The 25,374-nt window shown below is 37.0% G+C and overlaps 1 protein-coding gene across 5 annotated transcripts; it reads right to left on the bottom strand.

Moving 5' to 3' along the window:
• Window positions 1–254: 254 nt before the first annotated feature.
• Window positions 255–16,192, bottom strand: LOC148870880 (TSL-kinase interacting protein 1-like). 5 transcript variants are annotated; one of them, XM_088973333.1, is made up of 16 exons: window positions 15,888–16,052; window positions 15,496–15,571; window positions 15,340–15,361; window positions 14,371–14,584; window positions 14,166–14,248; window positions 14,034–14,081; window positions 11,271–11,380; window positions 7,783–7,867; window positions 7,407–7,686; window positions 3,250–3,417; window positions 3,027–3,172; window positions 2,669–2,907; window positions 2,270–2,567; window positions 1,506–1,925; window positions 1,236–1,415; window positions 255–1,128 (listed from the first exon to the last, which is right to left on the bottom strand). In XM_088973333.1, the coding sequence occupies exons 4-16, from the start codon at window positions 14,510–14,512 to the stop codon at window positions 898–900; spliced, it is 2,430 nt and encodes an 809-aa protein (XP_088829459.1). In that variant the 5' UTR covers window positions 14,513–14,584; window positions 15,340–15,361; window positions 15,496–15,571; window positions 15,888–16,052; the 3' UTR covers window positions 255–897. The 5 variants fall into 5 exon arrangements, with proteins under 5 accessions (XP_088829459.1, XP_088829461.1, XP_088829462.1 ...); XM_088973335.1 differs by lacking the exon at window positions 15,496–15,571 and having other exon boundaries at window positions 15,320–15,361; window positions 15,888–16,076; XM_088973336.1 differs by lacking the exon at window positions 15,340–15,361.
• Between the last annotated feature and the right edge of the window lie 9,182 nt (window positions 16,193–25,374).

Genomic DNA, 25,374 nt, shown 5'->3' with positions numbered 1-25,374 from the left:
CCCTCCTAATCTCCTACAGAGTATTTGTTGTCGCCACCTGAGATTGCGGAATAATAAATGTTACCTTTTCGTTATCTTAAACTTTGGAATTCAAAATCCTTGCTTTCCATGAACCTGTCTTTGGTACCCAAAGAACCTAACCCAAGGAATTGACAACCCTAACGCAAGCAGAACTACACAATACCATCTGACCAAATTACCCAGTTAACTGGGTTGTGAAACCAATCTCTGCATCACTAGACACTGATCAAAAGTGGAATAAATCGAACTTGAAAACAGGCAATTGTGATTACTGATTAGTTTACAAGGTTTTTTCCCATCTTTCAAACTTCTTAATTAATCCGTGTAAGATTGAAAATGATGTACCACCAACTGCTGCATACAAATAGGACACCATCACTGTAAGACTGACCAGTCACCTGACAGCTCCCACCACTGGCCGGAAGTTCACCATTTGGTTTATACAAGATGCATGTCCATTTGTGTCTTCCACCCAACAAATAGAAACCAGTCATGTAGCCCAGGATTTATCTTCCCCCATAGGCCCATACACTTAATTTTGATAAAATATACAGTCTTTGTCTTTTTGCTATGGATTCCCATGCATAAGATCACAACAATACAAGTGAAGATTCAAGAAAGAAAGCCGACTAGGAAGTTTTCATTCCTGTTTTTATACAGGATGGACAGATTCTTGACAAGTCATTCATTGAAAAATCTTAATTTCTCAGCTTGCTTATTCCTCCCAGGTCCCATTGATCAGCTCATGCATTTAAGAGGCAAAAGTTTAATCTTCTGGAGCCATCAATCTCCTATGAAGAATTAAGTTGCCATGCTTGTCACTGTTGCACTGGGCTTCCAAATTCTGTGTTTTGATCTGTTAAATTAATCAACTTTTCAAACTTCACCACCAATTCTGTAATCCGACAGAGAGGAATTTGTTCTAGCTTCACCCGTTGACGATGACTCTTTGTCCAAGCCAAAGAACGAGCAGTTCTGAAATACATCTAGGCTGCTAGCTATCAAACGGTTCAATCCACTGAAGCTAGTACTGTCCCCAATAAACAGATCTTGTCTATGGTACTTAGGTGAAGGTATATCCAAGTCTAATGGTCCCAGAGAGTCTGGCTGCAATGGGTGATAGTCACAGAAGACCATAAAATAAGATTCTCTCTTCAAATTCAACTGTAAAGAAAAAAGAAACGTTACAAGACTTTTGAGCATTAGTCCAGTACCCAGTATATATCTGTAAGCTCGTCGAGATCATCTGAAGAATTCTTTGGACTGAGGTCCTTTGCAGAATTCTCTGGAATGAGTTCCTTTGCATAGCTGTCTGGGCTGTCCACATCAGACTGGCAATTATCTAAAGGATCTCCTTCACAAGTAGAACTCTTGGGCCGTACTTCAGGCAACTCCTACAGAAACCATACAAGTTTCACTTTGTCAGCAGTTCTTGCTTCAATCAAGCAATAAGAGAAACTTGAAAGGGAATATGAAAGTAAAACCTCGGTCAAGCCCCTGAAACTCATAGAACTGGAGCTGGCAATCTGTCTGCAAGCCTCAAGTGAAGCAATTTTGGATGGGCTCTGAACCTCTTGATTGAAAGCACGAATCTTTTGAAATGCAAAGGCATCACATGTCTCTTCAGCATCCCAGAGAGATGTTGCATGGGAAACCTGAGTAGATTGAAAGCCCATTTTTTCTTTATGACCACCTATATGAGCAGCAATTGCTGCATCAAATGAATCACAGCTGAATGGGATCTGCTGAAGATACTGAAAACTTCCCAAAATAGGTTGGTCAGTGCAGTTGTTATCAGCAGCACGAGATGCTTCTGAGAGTAGATCTCCTATGCTTATGTTGGTTAGGCTATCAGCCCACTCTCCTGCTGACAATTGTGTACTGTTGCTCATCCGCAAATTGTCCTAGAGATGACGCAAATTAAAAGTGTAAAACCAATCCTAATGTATCAGATAAATATTCAATGAATAATATGTCATAACTTGTCATTCCATTTGTATTAAAAGTGTAAAAGCTTTTTTGGTTTTTCTGTATTTTTTCAACTAAACTTGACTAAATTGTCACATTTTCAACTAGACTAAATTATCAATGCTGACATACTCTGAAACAACATATGTTTATCATTAGATCACCAAATCTGTACGAATGGAAGAGAATTGGATCACCCAGTGATACCCAGCAGTATAATTGCCACCATTCTTCTGTTTGAATGACATAAATCATAGGCATGGAAGAAGGAATAACTTACCACCTCTTCCCATTGTCTCCTTGTACTTCCATCTCCAATTTCCTTTCTGAACCATGATGAATTGACTGAGGACACCAGGAGGTTGCCATCAGGATCTATTGCAGTATTTCCAGTCATGCCCTTGGAACAGTCAGTATATGAGGGTAGAATAGAGGTCTCTGCTGTCATCGAGTTTACCCGATCCTTAAAGCACTCTACGAGGTGACTGGTAGATAGTGCAGGTTCTTCCCTAACATGGTTAGATGTTGTTGATGCTTGAAAAGTTTGGTCAAGTTCTGTATCAGAGAACCAACCATATCTAGAAAAAAAAAATGTTAAAGTTAAGTTAGTAGCTGAGTTGTTAACTTATTGGCAGCTGCAGGTTATATATGCCTCATAATTTGAGAGTTAAGAAGAAACCTCAATCGAAAAATTGGAGGGTTGCCTATAATTGCATATACATCTGCTGCACTGGCAACAGTGTCCTGCTTCCATCTTGGATAACCAACTAGATTCTCCCTCTGTACACTGTATGGGAAAAGAATCAGATCCCCTGATGCTATACTTGAATTGCCCCACTTACGGTTGAGATGTTCCAGAACTGAAGATATCTTCTTCCGGCCACTTAGAGTGAGCTCCAAGTATGGATTATGTTCATCCTATAGTAGAGAGGAAGAGTTAGCCCATTATTGCAGTAGAAGTTCTTGCACATTGACAACTGTTATGGATTCTTTAGCAGATAAAATATGCTTATAGTTTTTCATGTTTGCATGTTCACCTTTTCCAAGGCCTTTCGAGTAACTTCATCAATTGGAAACAATTGGAGCTTTAGCTTCAGAGATTGTTGTGCATTGCCATCTATAACTTGAGGTGCTGAAGAAGTTAACACAGGCAATGTGGGGACAAGAGGAGCATCCGTTTGTGCTGAAAGACATGGAGGGAACTGAATCAGTTAGTGATAAATAGATTTTCCATTTTAGTATTTCCTTTCAAGAACTTACCATTGGAAAGAACCACTGGCCCAGAAAATGACTCGTTCAAAAATCCTTGTGCCTGAGAATCCTTTTGGTTGGCAGTTTCTCGCTCCAAATGCTCAGCAGCATCTGCAACCAAGGAAACCCCAGCCATAGCTGCTTTTTCCCATCTTTTGTATGCAGCTGGAGAGGCACCTGTAAATATCCAGCAACAACAAAGATATTAGGTCAAATTCAAAGTTGTAACTTCTTACACTTAGGGAACACAAAAATACAGGAGAGAGACATTAAGATATTATTAATAGTTTAAAACAGAAACATTTTCATTTGCAAACAGTAGTTTAAAATAGGGAAAATTCCTGATCAGTGCCCTGTACTTTGGCTAGAGTGACAATTTGGTCCCCGAACTTTAAAATGTGACAATTCAGTACCTAAACTTTCAAAATGTGACAACCCAGTACCCAAACTTTCAAAGTGTGACAACCCAGTACCTGTCGCTAACCAGTCCGTTAATCAGCCATTAAGTGACATTTGAAAAGTCAAAAATGCCCTAAGAATGCTATCTAATTCTCTTTATCAACCATCCAAACATTGACAATAAAATGAATAGACCCAAATTCTAGATTCTTTTAAATAGTCACCAACTTTTTTGAATAGAAGAGGCTAGGATTTGGGACTGTTCAGTTTCTTGTCAACATTTGGATGGTTGATAAAGATAATTAGATGGCATTTAAAGGGCATTTTTGACTTTTTAAATGTCACTTAACGGCTGATTAATGGACTGGTTAACGGCAAGTATTGGATTGTCATGTTTTGAAAGTTCAGGTATTGCATTGTCACATTTTAAAGTTTGGGGACCAAATTGTCACTCAAGCCAAAGTACAGGGTACTGATCGGGAATTTTCCCTTTAAAATAATGTATTTATTTCATAGAAGGTTGATAACCATGTGTCGAGTCCTTTTTCTTTAATTCATTCAGATGTTTGGGGTCCTTATAAGGTGATGTCACATCATGGATACAAATATTTTGTTGTTTTTGTTGATGACTTTTCAAGAATGACATGGCTCTATTTAATGAAAGAAAGAAGTAAATTATTTGCCATCTTCCAACAATTTTATGCAGAGATCCGCAATCAATTTGGTGTTCACATCAAAATTTTCCATTCTGATAATGGACGTGAATACTTGTCTTCATCTTTTCAAGAATACTTGGACCAACATGGCATTATACACCAAACTTCATGTACCTACACCCCACAACAAAATGGGGTTGCTGAGAGAAAGAACCGACATCTTGTAGAAACGACACGCTCATTCATGCACCACATGAATGTTCCGAAACCCTTTTGGAGTAATGCAATGCTCACCTCTTGTTTCTTAATTAATCGGATGCCCACGTCTATTCTTGATGGTCGTTCTCCTTTTAGTGTCTTGTTCCCCAACATGTCTCCGTTTCTGCTTCCTCCTTGGGTATTTGGGTGTGTCTGCTTCGTCCATAATCTAGGTCCTAGGACTGACAAGTTAGATGCACGATCCCTTAAGTGTATCTTCCTTGGCTATTCCCGGACTCTGAAAGGGTACAAGTGTTACCATCCCATTTCTCGTCGTTCCTTGGTATGTGTTGATGTTACTTTCTTCGAGTCTACTTAGTTCTTCGTCGGGTCCGGTGATGTTGCTTCCTCCACATCACCTCCTCCTCTTCCCCTTCCTGTGGCTGATCCTCCTCCTCTAGTTCTAGTCGTGCCTATGTCCTTGCCTCCGGTGCCACCGTCCGTTGACCAGCCACCTATCCGTCACGTGTATACACATCGCCCACGAGTACCGGTTGCAACTCCTCCGGCTTCATCACCGTCGACAGATCCAGCTCCAGATCCGACACCAACGTCTAACTTTGATCTTCCTATTGCCTTACGGAAAGGTAAACGCACCTGCACCCTTCACCCTATTTCCAATTTTGTTTCCCTTACTCACCTCTCCGCCTCCCATCGCCAGTTCATCTCTTTGTTATCCTCCGTGGTTGTTCATAAAGATGTCCAGGAAGCCCTTACCTCTCCAGCGTGGTGTCGTGCTATGGAAGAAGAGCTCTCTGCCCTCCATCATAATCACACTTTGGACCTCACCGCTCTTCCTCCTAGGAAGCAGGCTGTCGGTTGTAAGTGGGTGTATACCGTTAAGTACTTGCCAGATGGTCGTGTTGAGCGCCTGAAGCCGCGGCTGGTTGCAAAAGGGTACTCCCAAACCTATGGCATTGACTACACAGAGACATTCTCCCCAGTTGCTAAGATAGGGTCAGTTCGTGTTGTCATATCCCTTGCAGCTATGTATAATTGGCCTCTATATCAACTAGATATCAAAAATGCATTTTTGCATGGTGATTTGCTTGAGGAGGTCTACATGGAGCAACCACCAAGGTTTGTTACTCAGGGGGAGGATGGTAAGGTATGCAGACTTAAGAAGGCTATATATGGACTTAAACAGTCCCTTCGAGCATGGTTTGGTCAGTGAGGTGGTCAAGTTTGGTATGAAACAGTGCCAAGTTGATCACTTTGTCTTCAGTCATGACTCTCCGACAAGCAAAATACTACTGGTGGTGTATGTAGATGATATCGTTGTGACTGGGAATGATAAAATGGGCATTGACAGAATGAAGGCATTCCTACAGGAACACTTTCAGACAAAGGTGGTAAATTGAAATACTTTTTGGGCATAGAGGTAGCAAGATCTAAGCATGGCATTAATTTGTGTCAGAGGAAATATGTGCTTGATTTACTGGAAGAAACATGTTTGTTGGGTACTAAACCGACTGAGACACCTATGGAAACAAATATGAGACTGAGCAGTGATATAGGTGAAGTATTTGAAGACCCTGGCAGATACCGACTTATAGGCAAAGTAAACTACCTAACCATTACTCGGCCAGATATTTCATTTGCGGTTAGTGTGGTGAGTCAGTTCATGCAGAAACCTTTGGTCCCACATTGGAATGCAGTGCTAAGGATTGTGAGGTACTTGAAAGGAGCTCCTGGTCGTGGTTTGCTATACAAAAGTGGCGGAAAACTGGAAGTAGAAGGATACACCGATGCTGATTGGGCAAGTTCTATGTCTGATAAACGGTCTACCACAGGCTATTGCACTTTTCTGGGGGGGGTAACCTGGTAACGTGGAAAAGTAAGAAACAAACAGTTGTGGCAAGAAGCAGTGCAGAAGCAGAATATAGGGGCATGGCACATGCTACTTGTGAATTAGTGTGGCTAAGGAACCTTCTACGGGAGATAGGATATGACATCAATACTCCAATGAAGCTCTATTGTGACAATCAGGCAGCGGTTCATATCTCTTCTAATCCGGTGTTTCATGAAAGAACCAAGCACATCGAAGTTGACTGTCAGTTTGTGAGAGAGAAGGTGCTGAATGGAGTGATAGAGACTGCATATGTTGATACAGGAAACCAGCGGGCAAACTTGTTTACAAAAGGTTTGAGTCGGGGGAGAGTGGACTACATACTCACCAACTTGAGGAGGAGTGTTAGTGAAGGGGCATTTCGGTCTTTGTACCTATTGAGAATGCTGATGTGTACTATTATGTTAGTTCGAGTGCCTCTTACTTAAATAAGGGCACTTATGTCTTTTCCAATTATATTAATAATATAATAACAGGTCTGGCCGAAACTAGGGTTGACTTTTTCCTAATTCGAACCAAACCTTTTCTCTTCTTCTTCCTCTTTCTTCCTTCTTCTTTCCTCTCTTCCTTCTTGCTATTTACTTTACTTTTCAGCTAACAAACAAAACAGACTACTAGGGCAGGCCGAACGTCAACAATGCTAAGTCTAAACTAAAGAGAATAACTCTTTTGGTTAGTTTGCAATTGATTCTGTCAATTAATTACCAGTCATAAAATCAACATGTATTTGCTTATATACATATGTGTGTATCGGTCAATAAATAAGATTCATGATTTTCTCTGGTTTAACAATTTTGTTCCGTTGCTTATTACTTGATCCATTTTCTTCACAGAATTAAGATGTATTTGGCTCTGTTACATATGTAGCAGTTTTAAGTTCAATGTTAATTATCAAGACAAGAAATCCTTAAATAATTATCATTATTTTACTTAAAAGTGTAAAACATTATATAAAACCATAATGATTTTACATAAGGTACATGTAACATGAATATGATAATCACCTGTTCTCCTGCGTTGTCTTGTTTTAGAAGTTGATGAGTGACCTTTGTTGTTGCTACGGTTTATGCCTGTATTGACATTGCGCTTCAAGGAAGATCCTTTTCCAGATCCTACTTTTTGGATGCTTTGGTTATCAACAGTAACAAGCTTAACCAAGTTAGTATCATTTCCTGGTGTTTTACTGTGAAGCAAAACAGTGGTTGGAGATGTAGATAGACAATTGTCCCCTTGAGAAGGTTGCTTCCTGATATTTTTTTTGCGATCCTTCAATAGTTGGTGCTCCTTCACAGTAGGACGAAATTGAGATCCAGTAAATTCCAAATGTATGTAACTCCAAATAAAGAAATAAGCTAAGTAACAATGAGATTCAGAACTAACCAAAGCTTCTACAAATATCTTAAGCCTTCGAGGCTTCAAGTGGAGCTTAGAAGATTTGCAGCTATACTTTTCCAGCAATGACCACCTACAAGAAATACGGTTTTGAAAAATATGCATGCATGTCCATATCAGTTGAAATTACTCCAGAACTAAAAGAATTGTTTGAGGTACCAAAACATAGAATTAAGTAACATTTTTATTATTAAAGATAAAATATATAAAGAAAAGTTAGGAAAACAAAACACAAACATCAAGTTTTGTTGATTAAAGCAACAAGAAATTTGATGGTTATAGAGTACAATAGCCACCAATAAATAATACTAAAGCTAAAGGAGTTTTAACCTTAAATACAAAAATTTACACCTCAATAATTGATTGGCTAAATTATGCATCATACATTTTCCTTGCAAAGCAAACCAGAGATCCATACCATACTGATGCTTGGGACAAATCCTAGACCTTGTCTAATCAATCAATAAACAGACCAAGGTGGTTAATTCTAGGTTTCTTCCAATGGATGGCATTTGGGGAGACTTGTCAACTAGGTGGAATTATTGATGTACAAATTAAATATCTTTCAAAACATTTTGTTATTTGGCACCTTGTATATAAATTCCAATCACATAGTGTTGAAGGCATTTTTTTTAATCCAAATAATATTTAAATAAATTAGAAGGCTAGTCTGCTAGCCAAATCATTAAAACTATAAGAAAAGTATCCCGTACGGGAATTCCCTCTCTTTAAGTGGGAGGGACAGGTGTCCTTCACCTAGGAGGTAGTTACATAACTACCCCATTCGCTATTTAAGCTCCTTAAGGGGAATCTAGAAGAACAGAGAGACTCTTTGGAGAAATTTTTCACAAGAGATTCTTAAGAAAAGCAAAGATGATGAGAGAAGAAAAGAGAAGTGCTCAAGGGAAGGAAAAGTCTCACTAATACAGGTAGAAAAAAGAAAGCCCTCTTTGTGAATACTTCCTATATATATCTTCTGCTATGTATCCTTCTTCCTCTCTCTTTTATTTTCACTTTTGAGAAAGGAAATAGAGGGAAATAAACCATCTACAACCAGGTGCCTCTACTTGGTTGATTATGGTCCCTCTTTCAAGACAAAGTTAGGGATTAAACCATCTACAGTCTAATTCTCGAAGACTGATTATGGTTCCCTTCAAATGAAAATGAAGAGTAGAGGGGAATAAACCACCTACAACTAGGTGCCTCTACTTGGTTGATTATGGTCCCTCTTTCAATACAAAGTTAGGGATTAAACCATCTACAGTCTAATTCTCGAAGGCTGATTATAGTTCCCTTCAAATGAAAATGAAGAACAAAGGGACGAATATCGTCTACAATCAAATATTCAGTTTGATTGACTATGGTTCCCTTTTTGTATGCAAAATTCCAAGGATTAAGGTTGTCTACAATTAGAATTTAATCTGACTGACTACAGCTTATTGTGAAGAAAGGAGTGAGAAGTAAATTTTCTTTGTATTAAAAAGAAAAGAGAAATGTATTGCTGATTGTATTTTCTTTTTCTTTCTTCACATTCTTGTACATTTGATGTAAAAGAAAAGCAAATGAAAAGTTCTTTTTAAGTACCCTATTGTTCTTTTCTTTTGTTTTATGCGTTCATTTCTCCAAGTCAGAATCAAAAGGTGTTCTCTACTTTCTTGTGGAGATGAAATTAAGGGGAACAATCCGTATGATTCCCTGAATGGGCCTTACCCAAAATAATAAAAACTCAATCACTTGATTGAATGAATTATGTTGCATGAGAATTTATTAAAATTTTCACACCAACATGCCATCATTCCCAGTTTAAACTGATTAAATATTGTGTAGTTATTCAATGTTGACAGTTGACAGTTGACACTAAGTTCTCAATCTCCAAAAGGAACCAAATGCATACATGTGTTGTGTCATTGTGTGGCACTTCAAATTGCAAAATGTTTATTCAATCTCCAAAAGGAACCAAATGCATACATCCATTAAATTACATTTGATGGATTTTCCTTGAGCAACTGTCTAATCAGAGGTGGTCTTGAAATGATTATTCAAGCACATTGCGAAAATGCTGATTTAAGTGATTCAGCAAAAGCATGATCTGAGCCATTGTCCTTTATACAGGGTCTCAGATTATCAGTATCCATGGGCTATAAGAGGATGTTGGGAGATCCCCGGTTGGTGATGTGGATGAGGGGCCAAAACCACATCAATGGTCCATGGAATTTTTTTATACCAGCATAAGAGAGGCTAGGTATTTAAAATTCAAGGTGCACCCCTTGTTCTCTTGCTTTATTAGATCAACAAATTCTATAGCAGATGATCTATCAAGAAAAAAGATTATCAAGAAGCTATTATGGTATGCATAATTATCATCTCAACGGTACCCTTGTGTAGGGAATTAAACCAAAACCAGTGGAGTCCATTCCCTTGGTAACATTATTTTGCCTACTTAACCAATTAAAACAATACCTTCACTGTGTTACCAATAAAAAATAAAAATCTGGAAAGTGGTCAATGATCTGCTTAGGGAGTGGCAGGTGGTGACAGAGTTGCAGCATACTCAGCAACAAAGGAATGTTGTTTGGTCCCCTCCTAATTGCAGCCTTGGAAACCCAGGGCCCTCGGGGGTGGGAGGAGTTATTAGAGATCATGAGAGCAGTACCATTCTAAGTTTCTCAAGCCCGGTGGGACAGGGAAATTCCTCTAGAGCTGAACTTTTGGCTTTGGTTCAGGGCTTGAAGTTGTTGGCTAGGCAGGAACTAAGGAATGTGGAAGTTGAAGGTGACTGGCAAATGGTTATAGGTTGGATGACAAAGCAAGACCAAACTCCTTGGAAGTTCAGACCTTTAGTCAGAATGGTTCAAGCTCTAGGTGCTGACTTGAATGCCTCATTCAAGTTGGTGCCTAGGAATGCCAATATATTGGCCGATTCTCTAGCTAAGGCTGGGGTTGGGAAATCTTGTTTAGACTGGGGATGCCTAGGACCGGATACTAATGTGTAATTTGTAATCAGTGCTGTTTCTGCTTTGTTGTATTTTTTTTCTGTTGTCAGATGTGGATGGCCTCTTGGGAGGCCCAGCTTTGTACGCTTCTTTGGTTGTACCTTTTATGTGCAGCTTGATTTTAATGAATATTCTCCGTGTTGCTTATCAAAAAAAAAACACAATTCATCACAAACTTGAGGTGGTAGCAGTTAAGCTCCACTTTGAGATTTGTGGTATCAACTCTCCAAGCACAGGTATGGGCTCCACTAACTTAAACCAACAGTATGAAAGAAGGGGAACCACAACTAACATATTTCAAGAACATGATGCGCAACTCAAATTTTATGAGTTACACATTGAAATAATAAACTACGCAGACAATAATGCCATGAAAATGAAATATTTAGAGATGGAAAGAGAAGGCAAAGAAATCACTGGTTTTAGGCATATTCTCAACAAGCTAAAAGAAATAGGAAGAAATTAATTAGTCATTTTGAATACCATCGAAGCATGGCAGCGTTAGTATCTTTGGAGTTCTTTGCATCTAGACTAATTCCTGGACCCAGCAGCTTGTTCATTCGTCTTACAAGACGATAATAATAATGTCTGACCTGCATAACAAAAGAACAAGAAAGAGACATCAATACTTGAACAAGGGGTTAGAAGAATCAAAACAATCATTTGCTGGATTTTTATCAAATAGATGCATATAATTCCCAGCGTTCTAGCTTTGTCTTTTTCCCCCTTTCTTTCTGGGTAAATAACAACAAATTAGTTATTTGAGTAGATGAATAAAGGTCAATGAAACATCATACGTTGTCATTGTCCGGATGTCATGTAAAACACCGTTTATTTTTACTTGCAACTCATTTACTTTTGACTTACAAAAATAGAAAAATTAAAAAGAGCTTTTGTTTCCCAAATTAGGATGGATGGTTTTCTGTAGTCAAGATCATCTGGAAGGACCCTGGAGTGGGGGCTAGCACCTCTCCTATATTAAACAAGAAAATGAATGCAAAAAAGTTGGACTCCAAGGGAATAGAACTCAATGGCAGATGGTTCAGCCAAGCTTGTGGAGATGATTTTTTTGTACGGTGGCAACTCCATTCCTGCTTAATAAGGGATTGGCTACTTGTTCATATTTTTTGCATCTTTATACAATTATTCTTCCCTCTGTTTTGCAAATTGCTATAATAATCATATATACCATTTCAAGAAAAGAAAAAATATCCGGACAGAAACAACCTCACATATATATGATATCACTGTTTAGAAAACCGGATCAGATCGGCCAGTCAGACCTACTGAACCTTGACCCGTCTGGTTCAGCCATACCCCAAAAACAGAATGTGTTAAAAACCGGCCAAAACCATTGACCCGGTTTCAAAAAATGGCCAGTTTTGTGATTTTTTAAAAGCAAATGCAAACTTCCAGAGGCCATAACTTTTTTTTTTTCTCTTTGAGGAGAAGTACGAATTTCATTAAAAAAAACCCTGTGCAACTAGAGGCTGTAACAAGGAGAGCCATAGAAAAACTAAGCCGCTATCCCATCAGCATTTACAAAAAGATTTACAAAATCAAAAAAGGAACTAAACTCTGAACTGTGTAAGTTGAACTGAGCTAACAACCAAGAAAGCAAATTGCCCACAATTTTTTGCCATACATTCTCCTCTTGACTGCTTTTGTTCTGAAAAATTCTAGAGTTTGTGTCCTGCCATAAAAACCACCACACGACTCCAGGGATCATTTTGCCAAATAGCCTTTTCTCTTCTGCACTTTGCACTCGGTTGTCTGATTAGGGTGATCTTTTTTTATTTTGAATATATTATATAATTAATATTGTCATGTATATGTATATATATAATTAATATTTTGTGTCTCTAGTGTTCAGGATTTGTCTAGGTTTCTAGAAATTCTCTTTTCCTAAGACCTATCACACAATTCATTGTGCATTTTGCTGGTAGAACAATTCACATAGTGATGTTGGGACTAGAAACAAATCTAAGAAAAATGGGAATTAAATGAGAAATAAAAAAAACTTTTCATCACCCTAACAGGTGGGTGTATTCTTGTACATTTCTCGTGTAATTAATAAAATGGTTTGGTGTTTTTTTTTTTGATAAGTGAATAAAATGGTTTAGTTACTGATAAAAAACAAATCTAAGAAAAATGAATCCCCAAACCCCCTAACTAATGGGAAGTTTCTTTTTCTTTTGTTGTAGACAGTGTTTTAAAAGCGCAAGGGGAAATTTGCACCCGAGGCACAAGGCGCAAGGCAAGGTGCGCACCTTTTTGAAGCAAGGCACAAAAATACAAAAAAAAATCAAAACAAAAATATTAAACACAATATTAATAAAAAATATAAACTTAAATTTTAAAATAAATGTTTTAAAAAACCTATTATCTAAAATTAAAATACATAAACATAACATGTAAAGCGTATTTAAATGAAAATTTTAAAAATAAAATTAAACATATAAAACACTTTCAAGCATGTAAAACCCACAATCTCTTTTTTTCCTCAATTGCATTACTTCAAGTAGCTAACGTGATATAAAACATATTGTCTTCCTGATTCTACGAGCCGCCTTTGTACCACGCCCCTCGAGGCAAGCCCAAACAAGTCTATGTTAGGGTCTTAAATTCTTAATTCTCACACAAAAAAATAACGATTTTATAATTTTAAGTGCCTTTTATGAAGATATTTTATTAGAATGAAAAAGAAAACAAAAAAGTGTAACAATTTAAAAAGGCACATGCGCATACCTTAAAATGCACATCGCCTATGCGCCTAGGTGTGCCTTTTAAATCACTGGTTGTAAATGGGAGGTTCTAAGTTTTGTTGTTCCAACAATATAAAGTATCAAAAGTTAAAGCAACAAATACTACAAGACCATGAGCAATAGCATGGCTGTCCCCCCCCCCAAAAAAAAAATAATAATAAACAAATAAATAGATAAATGGATAAATAAAACCACACTTTCAGTAACTACTAGAAACATTTTTTGCTCTGACAACTTTCAAGTAGGCATCCATAAACTACCAAAAGTAAAAAGTAGTTCCCTCTTTAGGCTTTCAACTTCCTTATGTTAAGTATATTTCAATAAAAATATATTAAGAGATGAATCATAGAAAATATAAATAAACACAAAAATAAGCGCACTTGCAATGGAGGATAAACTAAAGAATCATAGATCTAATCTTTCCACATTTCTCCATTATACTACAATCTAATGAAGGAACATGTTGGAAGAAATTGGTCACCTGATCCTTGTTTTTGCTTTGGACACGACAAGTAATCTTCTCAAAATTCTGTTATCAAAATATGACATGTCCATAGTTAGGAAACTTCAAACTAAAGAATCTAATGACTAAAATCCATGTTGACAGACATGCCTTGCCAACTTGCCGTAAGGCATTGAAGAAGCTTTCCTCTTCCTGCCGTGTCCAGGCAGCCCATTGTCGTGTTTGTTTTTTCACTGCATCAGAAAATTAGCTTATTAATGAAGTACACAATATGCTTCTTCCAAGGAAAGGATGTTTCAACCTCTGTAATAGTGTCTCAGGTCAAAAATATAATTTGGAAGAAGAAGCATCATACCAGGCTGCTGAGGAACAACAACACTCTGTGAGATCAAAGCAACGCCAGAATCTCCATCCTTAATTAACAGGTTCTCAGATGAAAGTGGAGCTACGCATTCCAAAGGCACCTCTGACTTGGTATGCATATTGAATGCAAACATTAGATTACCACTTGATTTTCATAATTTTCAGATTGCAGGTCTTCAAACAATGCTTCTCTGCCGGTGTCAATTCTGCATATAAATCCAAAGTAACCAAGCCTAATTAATACAAAAGGAGAAACTGGAAATTTAGAATCCAAAACAAATAAAGAAAAGAATCCACTCAAATTAATATAAAAACTTTGAATGTGCTAGCCTATCACATGCCCTTACATGAGTTTATGGAATATCTAACAAATACAAATGTAATACACACTTTTACATCTTAATTATGATCATCTCAGCCACTAAGATAGATTCACTTAGAACAAAGAACAAAAACATAGAAAAACCCAGTTCTTGACCAACCACATGCATATGCCCCTAGTCAATCAAGGTTTCACCATAACCCCTTCTAAGAGGTTTCATGCTTCTCTAGGAAAACCCTCAGCTCCTTTTTCTTCCATCTCAGCATTTTCAAATATTAACTACATTATTGAGTTTTCCCATACTTGATGCAATTCATGAACCACAAGGACAGCATTAAGAGTCCGTATGCTGATACAAAAATGCATTCAGATGGTGATATTACCGACGACCCACAAATTTATATGTTCATATAATCTAATAGTCTATGGACTATGCTTCCAATTATGGAGTTTGTCTTTAATCTCATAAAAACCTTCTTCACAAGGCACCAAGGTCACACAAGCATCATTTAAAGTTTTAAACCCATCAGTAGCATGTTGTCCTTGTTCCCATAGAACAAGCCAAGCAAAACATGAATTCAATCAACAATACATCACGAAACCATTAATTCAAGTATACCAATTTTTTACTCCTCTTACCATAACCAAAGCACCAGACGTCCTGTAAAGAGCAATGCACAATATGTTGTTAGGCATTAAAAAAGCACAATATTTCAGGAAAAGAATAAATGCAAGGGTTATATGAAGCATCAAGACAATAATGACATATAAGGCATGAAGATATACGAAACTCACATCAACTACCTAATAACGAAGGAAATCCAGAATTGAAGTCATTCGATATTCCTAATCTCCTTGAATTCTGCAGAAACTGAAGACTAGTTCGACCAAATTAACACTCCACCAGACTATTGAACAGATATCCCCCAATTCAATTACTGAAATAAACTAAAAGCACAGAATTCCGCTAAAAAAACCCTAAATTTACGAGAAAATAAAATCAACTGAGAAGACTAAAGCAATAAATGTCATCTTATTACGGATCATTACATAAATGTGATTACAAGTGCATAATAACTGAAAGATATTAGGGTTTCCGACTGTTATCATTCGATATGAGGTCTCAACCACATCAAACTGGAGAAATAGAAACGCAGAGAAAAGCTAATTTTTGAAACTTTCAATACCTGCATGCGTTTCAAAGGATCATACGAACCCTAAGACGTCTGGCCTGAGCTTCAGGTGAACGTGCGGTGGCGACGAACAAATAAAGTATCGGCGACAATTACCGGACAGATGTCTGCAGAGACACGGAAAGCAGCTACAGAAATTTTTACTTTTTTCTTTTTTTTTCTTTTTTTTTTTGATACGTACACAGATTTTTACTTGGGAAGGGAGTAGAGGGAAGGGCGTTTTCAGTCAATTAATTTTGATACGTACACAGATTAGAGGACAGCAAAATTATTCTTCATCTCCACCACAGGAAGCCCCCCACTAGTCCATGTTTGGGTGTGTTTATTGAATTATTGTTAAAATAAGTGATTAATAGCACTTGTCAATGTTTTGTTAAAAAACGCTTTTTTTTTTCAAACAGATAGTTATGTATTTTATAATACGTGCTTAAAAATAAGCACCCTCTTATTCAAATTTGGCTTATTTCCATGAATAAGCACTTATTAGGGCTTTTTTACCAAATGTCAATAAGTGTTTTTAGGTGTGGACGTGATCTCAAATAAATTTTTATTCCAATCAAGGTTCAAAACTTCCACATAATACACCTTATATTAGGTGTATTTTATCATAAACCCAAGTGGTTGATATGCCTTTTAAAGGCTTTTCCCATAACTTAATGGTTTAAAACATTAAAACCGACAGCCTTAATATATTTTTTTGAAAACAAAAACTATAAAAAAGATATTTGCATTAGGTTTAAAGAATCAAAGTGTCATATACCCCTTTCACTTCACTTATTAGGATGTTTAATACTTTGAACCTTGATTCCAATAATAAATGCTTAGTATTCCCAAACAAGGGTTTAATGCATCATTGTTCATCAATGATTGTCCTAGGGACCCTTGTGGATGATAATTGATAAGGGTTTTAACACATTTAGATGCCTCGTTTTTATTTAAAAAAAATGTTTTATGTTTTATTTCACCTTATATTTTTTACCTATCTTTTAATAAAATGTAAAGTTTATTTTGATCTATATCTACATCATTAAATTGTGATCTCAATTATGGCAGTTGGAGGATAAATGAGAGCTATTTTGCCTTTGTCAAGAGTGCAAAAAGCATATGTACCAATGTAAATGCAAATTTGATCAAAACGTATGAATGCAAACTTTGTTTCAATTTCACATTGATAAATTTTGTATTGTGTTTGGTTGTAATGGGTATAAACACAAATTTCAAGACTACTACTTATTTTACATTGACCAATTGTGGGTACATATGCAAAGTATGTGTGTGTATAATATTTGTTACCATTTTTTTGATACAAACTTTGCTCCCATTTTAACTGCAAAGATTTCAAAAATAAATAAATTTACTTTCATTCACCACAAAATGTATCTTTACCAAAGAAGTGCAAAACCAAAATAAAGTCAGCTCCGTCCTTAAAATATCAAGGCACATATAATTATTTAATTGGTCCTACCTTTTGTATAAAGGTGATCATATCAAATAAATCAAATTTATCAAAAGAAAAAGATAAAAAAGGTAAATCAAACTTCCTCGCTTTTTCAGTCATATTTGCCAACTTTACAAAGGAATCAAAAATAGAAAAGGACAATTTTGTCAAATTAAAAGTTAATTAAAACTCAATATAAAGAACAATCAAAGATGCCATATACCAATCTATATTTCTCTTTTAGTGAGGTTATGTAGGATGCAAATGGGGCTCATTGATTCTTGATTTATCTTGAAAATCGAGAAAAATACTTAATAAACCATTTATTGACAAATAGGCGTCATTAGGTGCCACATCGGTGAAATAATGAATAAACACTCAACCGTTGGGGGAAGCATTAAAATGAAGCTTCCTCTAACGGTCATGCACATAAATGTTCAAAAATATGGCGGCATTTTGATAAACGTCTATCATGAAATGTCTACAAAACAAAACACATGCATAATCAATGTTCAAAAATATCACAAAAAATCGATGTGTATTGTTGCATGATATCACAAAAAATCGATGTGTATTGTTGCATGATATCTATTTCCTTTGAATCTACTTAGGGAAGTTAATGGGTGAGTTTGGTGCAGCCGTGCAAGTTTGCGTCAACCCTAACCTAAAGACTCAAATGTCCCTACCTAACCCCATAAGATTCAGCCTGATATCGGCCCGACTCGATTGACAACCCTTTAGTCATATTTTTAAGTTGGAATTTGTTTTATAGGTTTTAATGCACCACTATTTTCCATTAGAAAGGGAAGAAAAACAAAAATTAACAAAAAGAAATCAGCTTTAAGCTGACATGGATCAAAGAATCAAAACCTTAACCCAGCCCTAAGTTGGACTTACCATTTAATCCAACCCATTGGCATCCCTAAACCTATTGAGACGTGAGATACAAGGAATTAGGGGATTCTTTACATTTAAACATAAGAACCCCTTCTAAGTGAAATGCTCGAGCTAAAAAAATAAAAAATAAAAAAACTCTGGCCCTTTGAATTGCACATAAGCAAAAGAAAAAACATATATACATGTCAAATTCCAACAATCTAATATTTTTTATTCATAATGTAGCTTTGGGCCCATAGGGGCCAGGTGCTATACACTATACCCATTCAATGGGCCCCATTAGCACATAAGATGGGGATCTTTCCATTCCGAACCCATGCCTCCTTGATATGAGGGATGCCTTACAACCAATCCGACACCAAGTGGATTGGTTAGGGTTGCAAGTCAAGCTGGTCAGGCTAGGTTGAGGCCAACCCTAGCCTAACCCTAAGTTCAAAACCCCCAACCTGACCTTCAACCCAACCTACCCAACCCTAACCCTAATCCTAACTTAATTCCTTCAACCCTAACCCAACCCAAAGTCAACTTCAAGTTGGATCCAACCCAACCTTCTTCCCATCCCTTCAAATCTCATAGAACTTCTTAATCTTAGATCTTAACTTAACCTTCATTACATATAGTAATCCTTTGTTTTATTAGTATTTGTTTGTTGATGTTTTTATTGGTTCTTTAAGTACAAAGTTCAGAAAAAAAAAATGTTTGAAATGACTATAATTTATTATGATGTCTTATAATAGATCTTTTATGGATAGCTATGGGTGGCAAACAACAGATAGGAGATAAAGAATAAAATATTCAAAAAACATAAAAATGTTATCAAAGTTTTAGAATTTCCAATTAGGATTACATGAAGTGATTATCTTAAATGAAACAAATGATAGTATGTGGTGATGTCCATACAACTATCATGCATCTAAACAAATCAATGTATGGTATAATATAACATATATTTATATATGACATGTATTATAGTGTTGGATTCATTTGGGTCGGGTTGCTAGGGGGGTCAACCCTAACCCAATCCGAAGTAAAGTCGGATTCATAAATTTAAACTTTAACCCTAACCCGAGCATCAACCCGACTTTTTAGGGTCAAGTTCGGGCTAACCCGACCCAGGTTGCAGCCTTAGAATTGGTGCTCTTTAGTAGGTTTGAATCAATCCATCCTCTTCATGGGGATGCCTTGCAACCAACTCAACTATAAGGATTGGCAATGTAATGTCGTAGACAAGTTTCAAGGTTATATTTATGTTCAAATTGCTCTCAATCTAAACATTAGGGTGGATCCTTTGTTATAACATAGTTCTGATTTTGAAGCTTGGCCAAAAAAGATTATATTTATGTTGAGATTATCCTCATTACCAAATGGATTTATTCCTCGCATTTCTCCTTAAAAAGCAATTTGATGTTCAATTCTTTTCTTTTAATCCATGCCTTCACAATTACACCTGTTCACGGGTCAAGCTTTAGGCCTAGCTTTATATTGTGTTAGGCTTGAGCTTGGGCTTTGGGCTGGACCCATTGAAATTTTGGCAAAAGCCAAGCCCAAGCAAGGCCCATGAACAGGTCTATTCACAATCTAAAGCAATGCATTGCTTGAAATAATTATGCAATGCCATTTGATTTTTTAACCCTATAGCTAACAAGGCTCTATATTCCTCTCTTTATGGTAACAATGGTCATTAATCCTTCATTTGCTCCATCGATGACCTAATAGCTTAGATGGTTAGTTGGTGTCTCTCCATAAATGTAGATCGGGCATAGATGCTAAACTTGGCCAAAACTTGGAATATGTGAAACGATATAAATGATTTATGAAGCATGATGGAGAATAGTAGGGTTGAGATCAAGATTAAAGACGTGTTCAGAGAGGCAAACAAATTTTCTGATTTCCTAGCCAACATGGGGCACACAGATCATATATCACATTGCCTGTAGGTGTAACTTGAGTTGGCCGAGTTGGCATTTTACATTGCTTTAGCCCCATTCAAATTTTGACAAAATCCCAAATTGAGTCTGCCCAAATTGCACCCATAGTTGTCTAACTTGAAGATTTGTAGGGCAAAACAAAGCTTTCATTGTAAAAGAGGCAAAAATATAGGTAAGTTTTTTGGGTAATGGACTATCGACAAGGGTAGCCCTCCCCAAAACCCCTAGATACCCCCAACCTGGGTGAAGGCAGGATTCGATCCCACCTATTAGAGACTTTACTAGCAGGTATTGGTGCAACTTTTAGGCATAAGAGATTTTCATTTTGGTAAATATGTAAGGTTGTTGAGAATTATGGAATCTGCTCATCAAAGAGCGCTTCTCACACCAACCTCACAGCCACATCCCACCATGTATTAGGAACATCTCCTATGAATAATAATATTACAAGTATGGGAGATGTTCCTTATGTGTCGCTGGAGCATGTTGTAAGGTCGATGTGAAGAGCAGATCTAGACCTAGTTGTTGAGGGACATACTTGGTTCAAAATGACTCCATGGATGGTGGAAACAAGAGCGCAAGAGGTTCTATTTGCCACACAAGAATAGAGGTCTAGTTTGGGGAGAGGGCGATACTTTTGCTCTTTACGACTGTTTTCAGCTATATGCATATATGCCAAGAAGAAGCAAGATTCCAACTAAACTATTACGCAACAAAATGAGTTCAGAACAGTGTTTGAAGGATTGCCTTCTGAATTCAAATATTGCTAATGGGTACATTGAGATAGACTTAACTGAATGCTTTAACTATTTGGTGGAACCAATAATAACACTCCACACCAGTCATAAAATACATGGGCCCATAATCATTCAACCTCCGCTGTGGGCTCCGTGTATTTAATCACTAGTGTGGAGCACTAGCATTGGTTCCACAACCTATTACATAGCTAAAGTGTTCAACTAATCCCAATTTCTAAATTATATTGTCAAAAGATAAATGACATTTAGGTTATGTTTGGTTTGAAGGAAAAGGTAAGGAAAATAAGGGAAAGGTATAAGGAAACCTATACAAGATTTGTAAAGGTTTCCTTACCTTTTCTTACTTTTTCCTTCAAACCAAACATAGCCTTAGTGTATTTTCCCTCTCTTTTTTGGGTTCTGAATTGTTGCTTCTGTAGCTGTTTTATATTGCAATTCCTTCCTTATTGTATAGAAAATTTACTACTACTAATCCAAAGGTCCTTCACCAGTTGATAAGCTGTCTTACTCTAGTGTCCATTAAACAAAATAATCTTGAATTCTTGGCCTTAATACCACAATATTTTATTTTGAAAAAAAATTATGATGCCGGAAAGATATGATATTAGAAAAGCTTTGACCAATTAACCCCTCCCCCTGAATTTTGGGCCCTGTTTTCTTTTTGGTAAGTTATTTACCCGGGTAAATGCAGTTACCTAGGTAAGTTTTTTTGGGAAACACTTACCCAGGTAAGTGTATTTACCCATTTTCTTTTATTTCCCAAGTAAAAAATAAAATGACCATTTTAGCCATAAAAATCCATTACTAAATGGGGCATTTTTGTCGCATTTAAGTGTTGGAATCTTTCCCCTAGGTGGGAAAGTTATTTACCCACCTAGGAGATGGGTATCACTTACACGGATGAGTAATAGCCAAGAAAATAAACTTTTCCTAATCCCCACATTAATCTAAAAAAAGAACAGGGTATTCTTGGTCAATGGGAACCAAAATCCCATTGACTAACTTCCCCCCCTCTAAAATCTGAAAAAAGAACACCCCCTTGATGAAAACCCACTATCACTTTTATGATGCCAAGACGATTGATTGGTTATAAGTTTTTGTGGTATCATATCTTTCCCATCATAATTGAACCCTTCTATTTTACTTTCATTTGTTGGAAAACCAACTTGATAGTAATTTTGTTGACAACAAAGGGAGTTCTTCTTTAGGTTGTATTTGGTTTGATATAAAATAAGATGGAAACAGGAAGTTGATAAACCTAGGTTTATTATTATACTCTTTCAAAGATAAAAAATGATAAGTGACCATTTGGATCTGCCAAATTCTCCAGTATTGGAGAACAACTACTTCAAAAACAATTTCAAACCTCTCACATGTCTAAATTAGGAATTCACATGCTCCAACTATAAACTAATAATCTTGACCTTCGTGTTTCCATGTGCAATGCTTTTGTGTTTGCTTATGGTTTCCACTCATATTTGGATCAAGTGGGTATAAATAGAAAAGGAATACCCCTCCATGGCTCCATTTCCTCAAGTTGATTGGATTTTAAATAATTAAATTAACCCTCATCCATCTAACGATTTTCTACTCCCAAAATAAAGAAAAAATATCATTTATTTAATGATTTCAACTTTTTTCTTTTCTATTAAAAAACTGATTATGTAATAAACAATAGGGTCATTTACATAGTCACCTATTAGAGTTTTATGCATTTACTAAAACCTACCCTCTAGTTTGTGTATTGCTAAGATACCCTCCATATAGTTTGTGATGAGGGCGGATTTGGCCCTCCAATGATATTGTGACACATGACACCTCGAAACAACTGGGTGACACCTGGAATCACTTAGGCAACAATTTAGCCAAGATGATGGTGTCCCGACCTGGCGACCTGGCACTGACGCCGACTTGGCGACCAACCTTTATGTCGAACTAGCGACCTGACTAGTAGGACAACAACTCACTCTGACATGCCAAGTCCGCAACGGATAGAGCTCGGATAACTAGACCACCTTGGGACAAGTCTACCTTGGGATGAGTATACCTCGACACAAGGTCACATTCAGGACCACCTCGGTCCCAAGGCACTTCGGCATTCATATCAGGTTAGATCTAAAGAGCACGAGCTCAGGCAATGCTAACTGACCACCACATGGCAACCCTGGAGATCTCATCACCGTACTTCGCGTCTTATGGGATCGTACCTTGTAACAGCTAAATATCATCTTCCCACTCCCCGATTCAGGTGGAAATGGTCAGCCTTACCGGTTGGTAGCGTTATCCAACTAACACGGAAATTGATCCTGTTGCAGCGAGAATTCCAGAACTACTCCACCGAACCCGCAAGGACTCCAGTATATAAAGGCTTCACCCCCCAGGGGTGAAAAAGACACATAATCTCTGCTCTCTAGCTCTCTCACAATCTAATATCATTTTCAGTTCGCAACCAAGTGCTAATTTAAGCATCAGAGCAACCCCGTCAGGTAAACAACCCCGGGTTCTCTGGTTCATCGAGCCCGTCATTGCTGGTAGCCAGATCATCTCCTATAGAGAGCAGCCAAATTGCGCTACATCAGTTTGCAATCACTCTACTTTGAATTGATGTTTAAGACTTGTTTGTATTTCCATGTCATGGTGACACGACATCTTGAAAGTTAAAACTAATAGAAAATGTGAAAGGGTAGGGACCTAGGTTTTTTTATTCCAAAATACCCCTAGCAACTCTTATATCAATCCTTTAGAAACACAAACCATAGGGCAAATTTGATGTTTTATTTTCTTTTGATTAATTTGTTTGGACAGACATCTAGGTCAAAAAGCGTCATTTCCCACTCTTGTCTAAGAAAAATAATGACAAATAAAGTGGGTACAAATTATAAGTAAATGATCCGACTATGTTTGGAAATGATGCAAATATGTAGAGTGTAAAACGGTTCATATAAATTGCAAAGTTGGGTTAGTTTTGAACTAACAAATTTACCTTCTTACCAAACAGACTTTTAACCGTAATGGATGCAAACATGAATTTCAATAAAGCATATGCCTTTTTTTTTTTTTTTTTTTTATCAAAAGCCCAATTTAATGCAATCTTACTTCTTTTTTATTGATGTACTTTTACATCTTATTATCAATGTTGCTATTTATAAATGAATAAATGTAATGTTGTCAAACACAGACAAAAGTGAACCAGAATGCAAATTTACCCTGAACTGAGATTTACACTTCATTTGCATCGTTTCCAAACGCAACCTTAATAATATATAAAGGTCTTATGGTTTTCCTGCGTTGAAGGGGTTGTTGCCTTTGGAGCCACCGTCGTCGCCGATGTAGAAGACCACCATGATGAGAACCTGACCTTCTTGTCCGTCCACTTCATTCTCTGCCACGATGACATTCCCTTCCTTGCGTCTGTTCCACCGTCATTTTATTTTTAAAAGGGTAAACTTCACACTTAAATAAGATAAGGCCTAAAGCGTAAATATATGACGTTGGAATGGTATAAGCTTTGACCAATCTAACCCCATGAGTTTTGATAAATACCCTGTATCACCTTTTGAATGTATCATATTGGAATTTGGAGCCTATAATATAATGTTTTTGTTAGCTAAAAACACTTGTTTTATCAACATATAAACAAATTATTATTTATTAAAATAAAAAATAAAATGGTATTAAGATGAGATGTAATAGGTGATATTTTTAACATTCTTAAAAGTTTTAATATAATTGGAAGCATACAATATGACCAATACAAAATAAATAGACCACGTAATATCTTTAATGCGATTGATTACCTTTTCAATTTATTATGCCTTCATATACGACTCTTCTTATTAAAGCAATATTCTCATAAATAAAGTATAATAGGCAATTATGAATATCAAGTATATTGGGTTCTGATTTAATAATTGGTTCGGCTCTAATTGTGAATTTTATGTCCCAATTATAATTGAGTCGGGACAGGGGGTTGGGAGTTGGGACCGGTTCACCCTGTTCTGGACCAGACTCGACCAATTGACATCTTTAAACCTCTACCTGTTGAGGCCGGCACAATTTCTCGGGTTTGAAAGAATATCGATCTGCTATTCACATCAACCTCACAGGTACATTCGACTTTATATCGGAAACATCTCTGTACTTTTATGTTATTATTTATGGAAGATATTTCCAATCAACGGTGAGATGCCTGCGAGGTCAGTGTGAGAAAGGTCCCAATTGGATTGGGGAACAGTAATTAACACCAAAGTTCTGATATGGCCCACTCAACCGGGCCCCTGCACTCCAACCGCTGATGTAAGGCAAAGTTCTGATAATGACACACTGGGCCCACTAAACCCGGCCCATGCACTCCAACCGCTGATGTAAGGCAAAGTTTTGATAATGACAAACTGGGCCCACTCAACCCGGCCCATGCACTCCAACCGCTGATGTAAGGCAAATGGCGGCAACGCTACAAC

Source organism: Nelumbo lutea, chromosome 2, assembly GCF_056320005.1.
Source record: "Nelumbo lutea isolate HS-2025 chromosome 2, American lotus-T2T, whole genome shotgun sequence".
NCBI lineage: Eukaryota > Viridiplantae > Streptophyta > Magnoliopsida > Proteales > Nelumbonaceae > Nelumbo > Nelumbo lutea.
Note: the sequence above shows the minus strand (reverse complement) of the source record. Positions and strands in the feature narration are given on the sequence as shown.

Bases quoted from the DNA above. Each gene is read 5' to 3' on its own strand.
- LOC148870880 (XM_088973334.1), bottom strand. From the start codon at position 14,512: ATGTTTGCATTCAATATGCATACCAAGTCAGAGGTGCCTTTGGAATGC. The intron at 14,082-14,165 runs GCATGTCTGTCA...TTTTGATAACAG, and splicing joins CCTTACGGCAAGTTGGCAAG to AATTTTGAGAAGATTACTTG. The intron at 7,868-11,270 runs GTATTCAAAATG...TATTTCTTGTAG, and splicing joins AACGCTGCCATGCTTCGATG to GTGGTCATTGCTGGAAAAGT.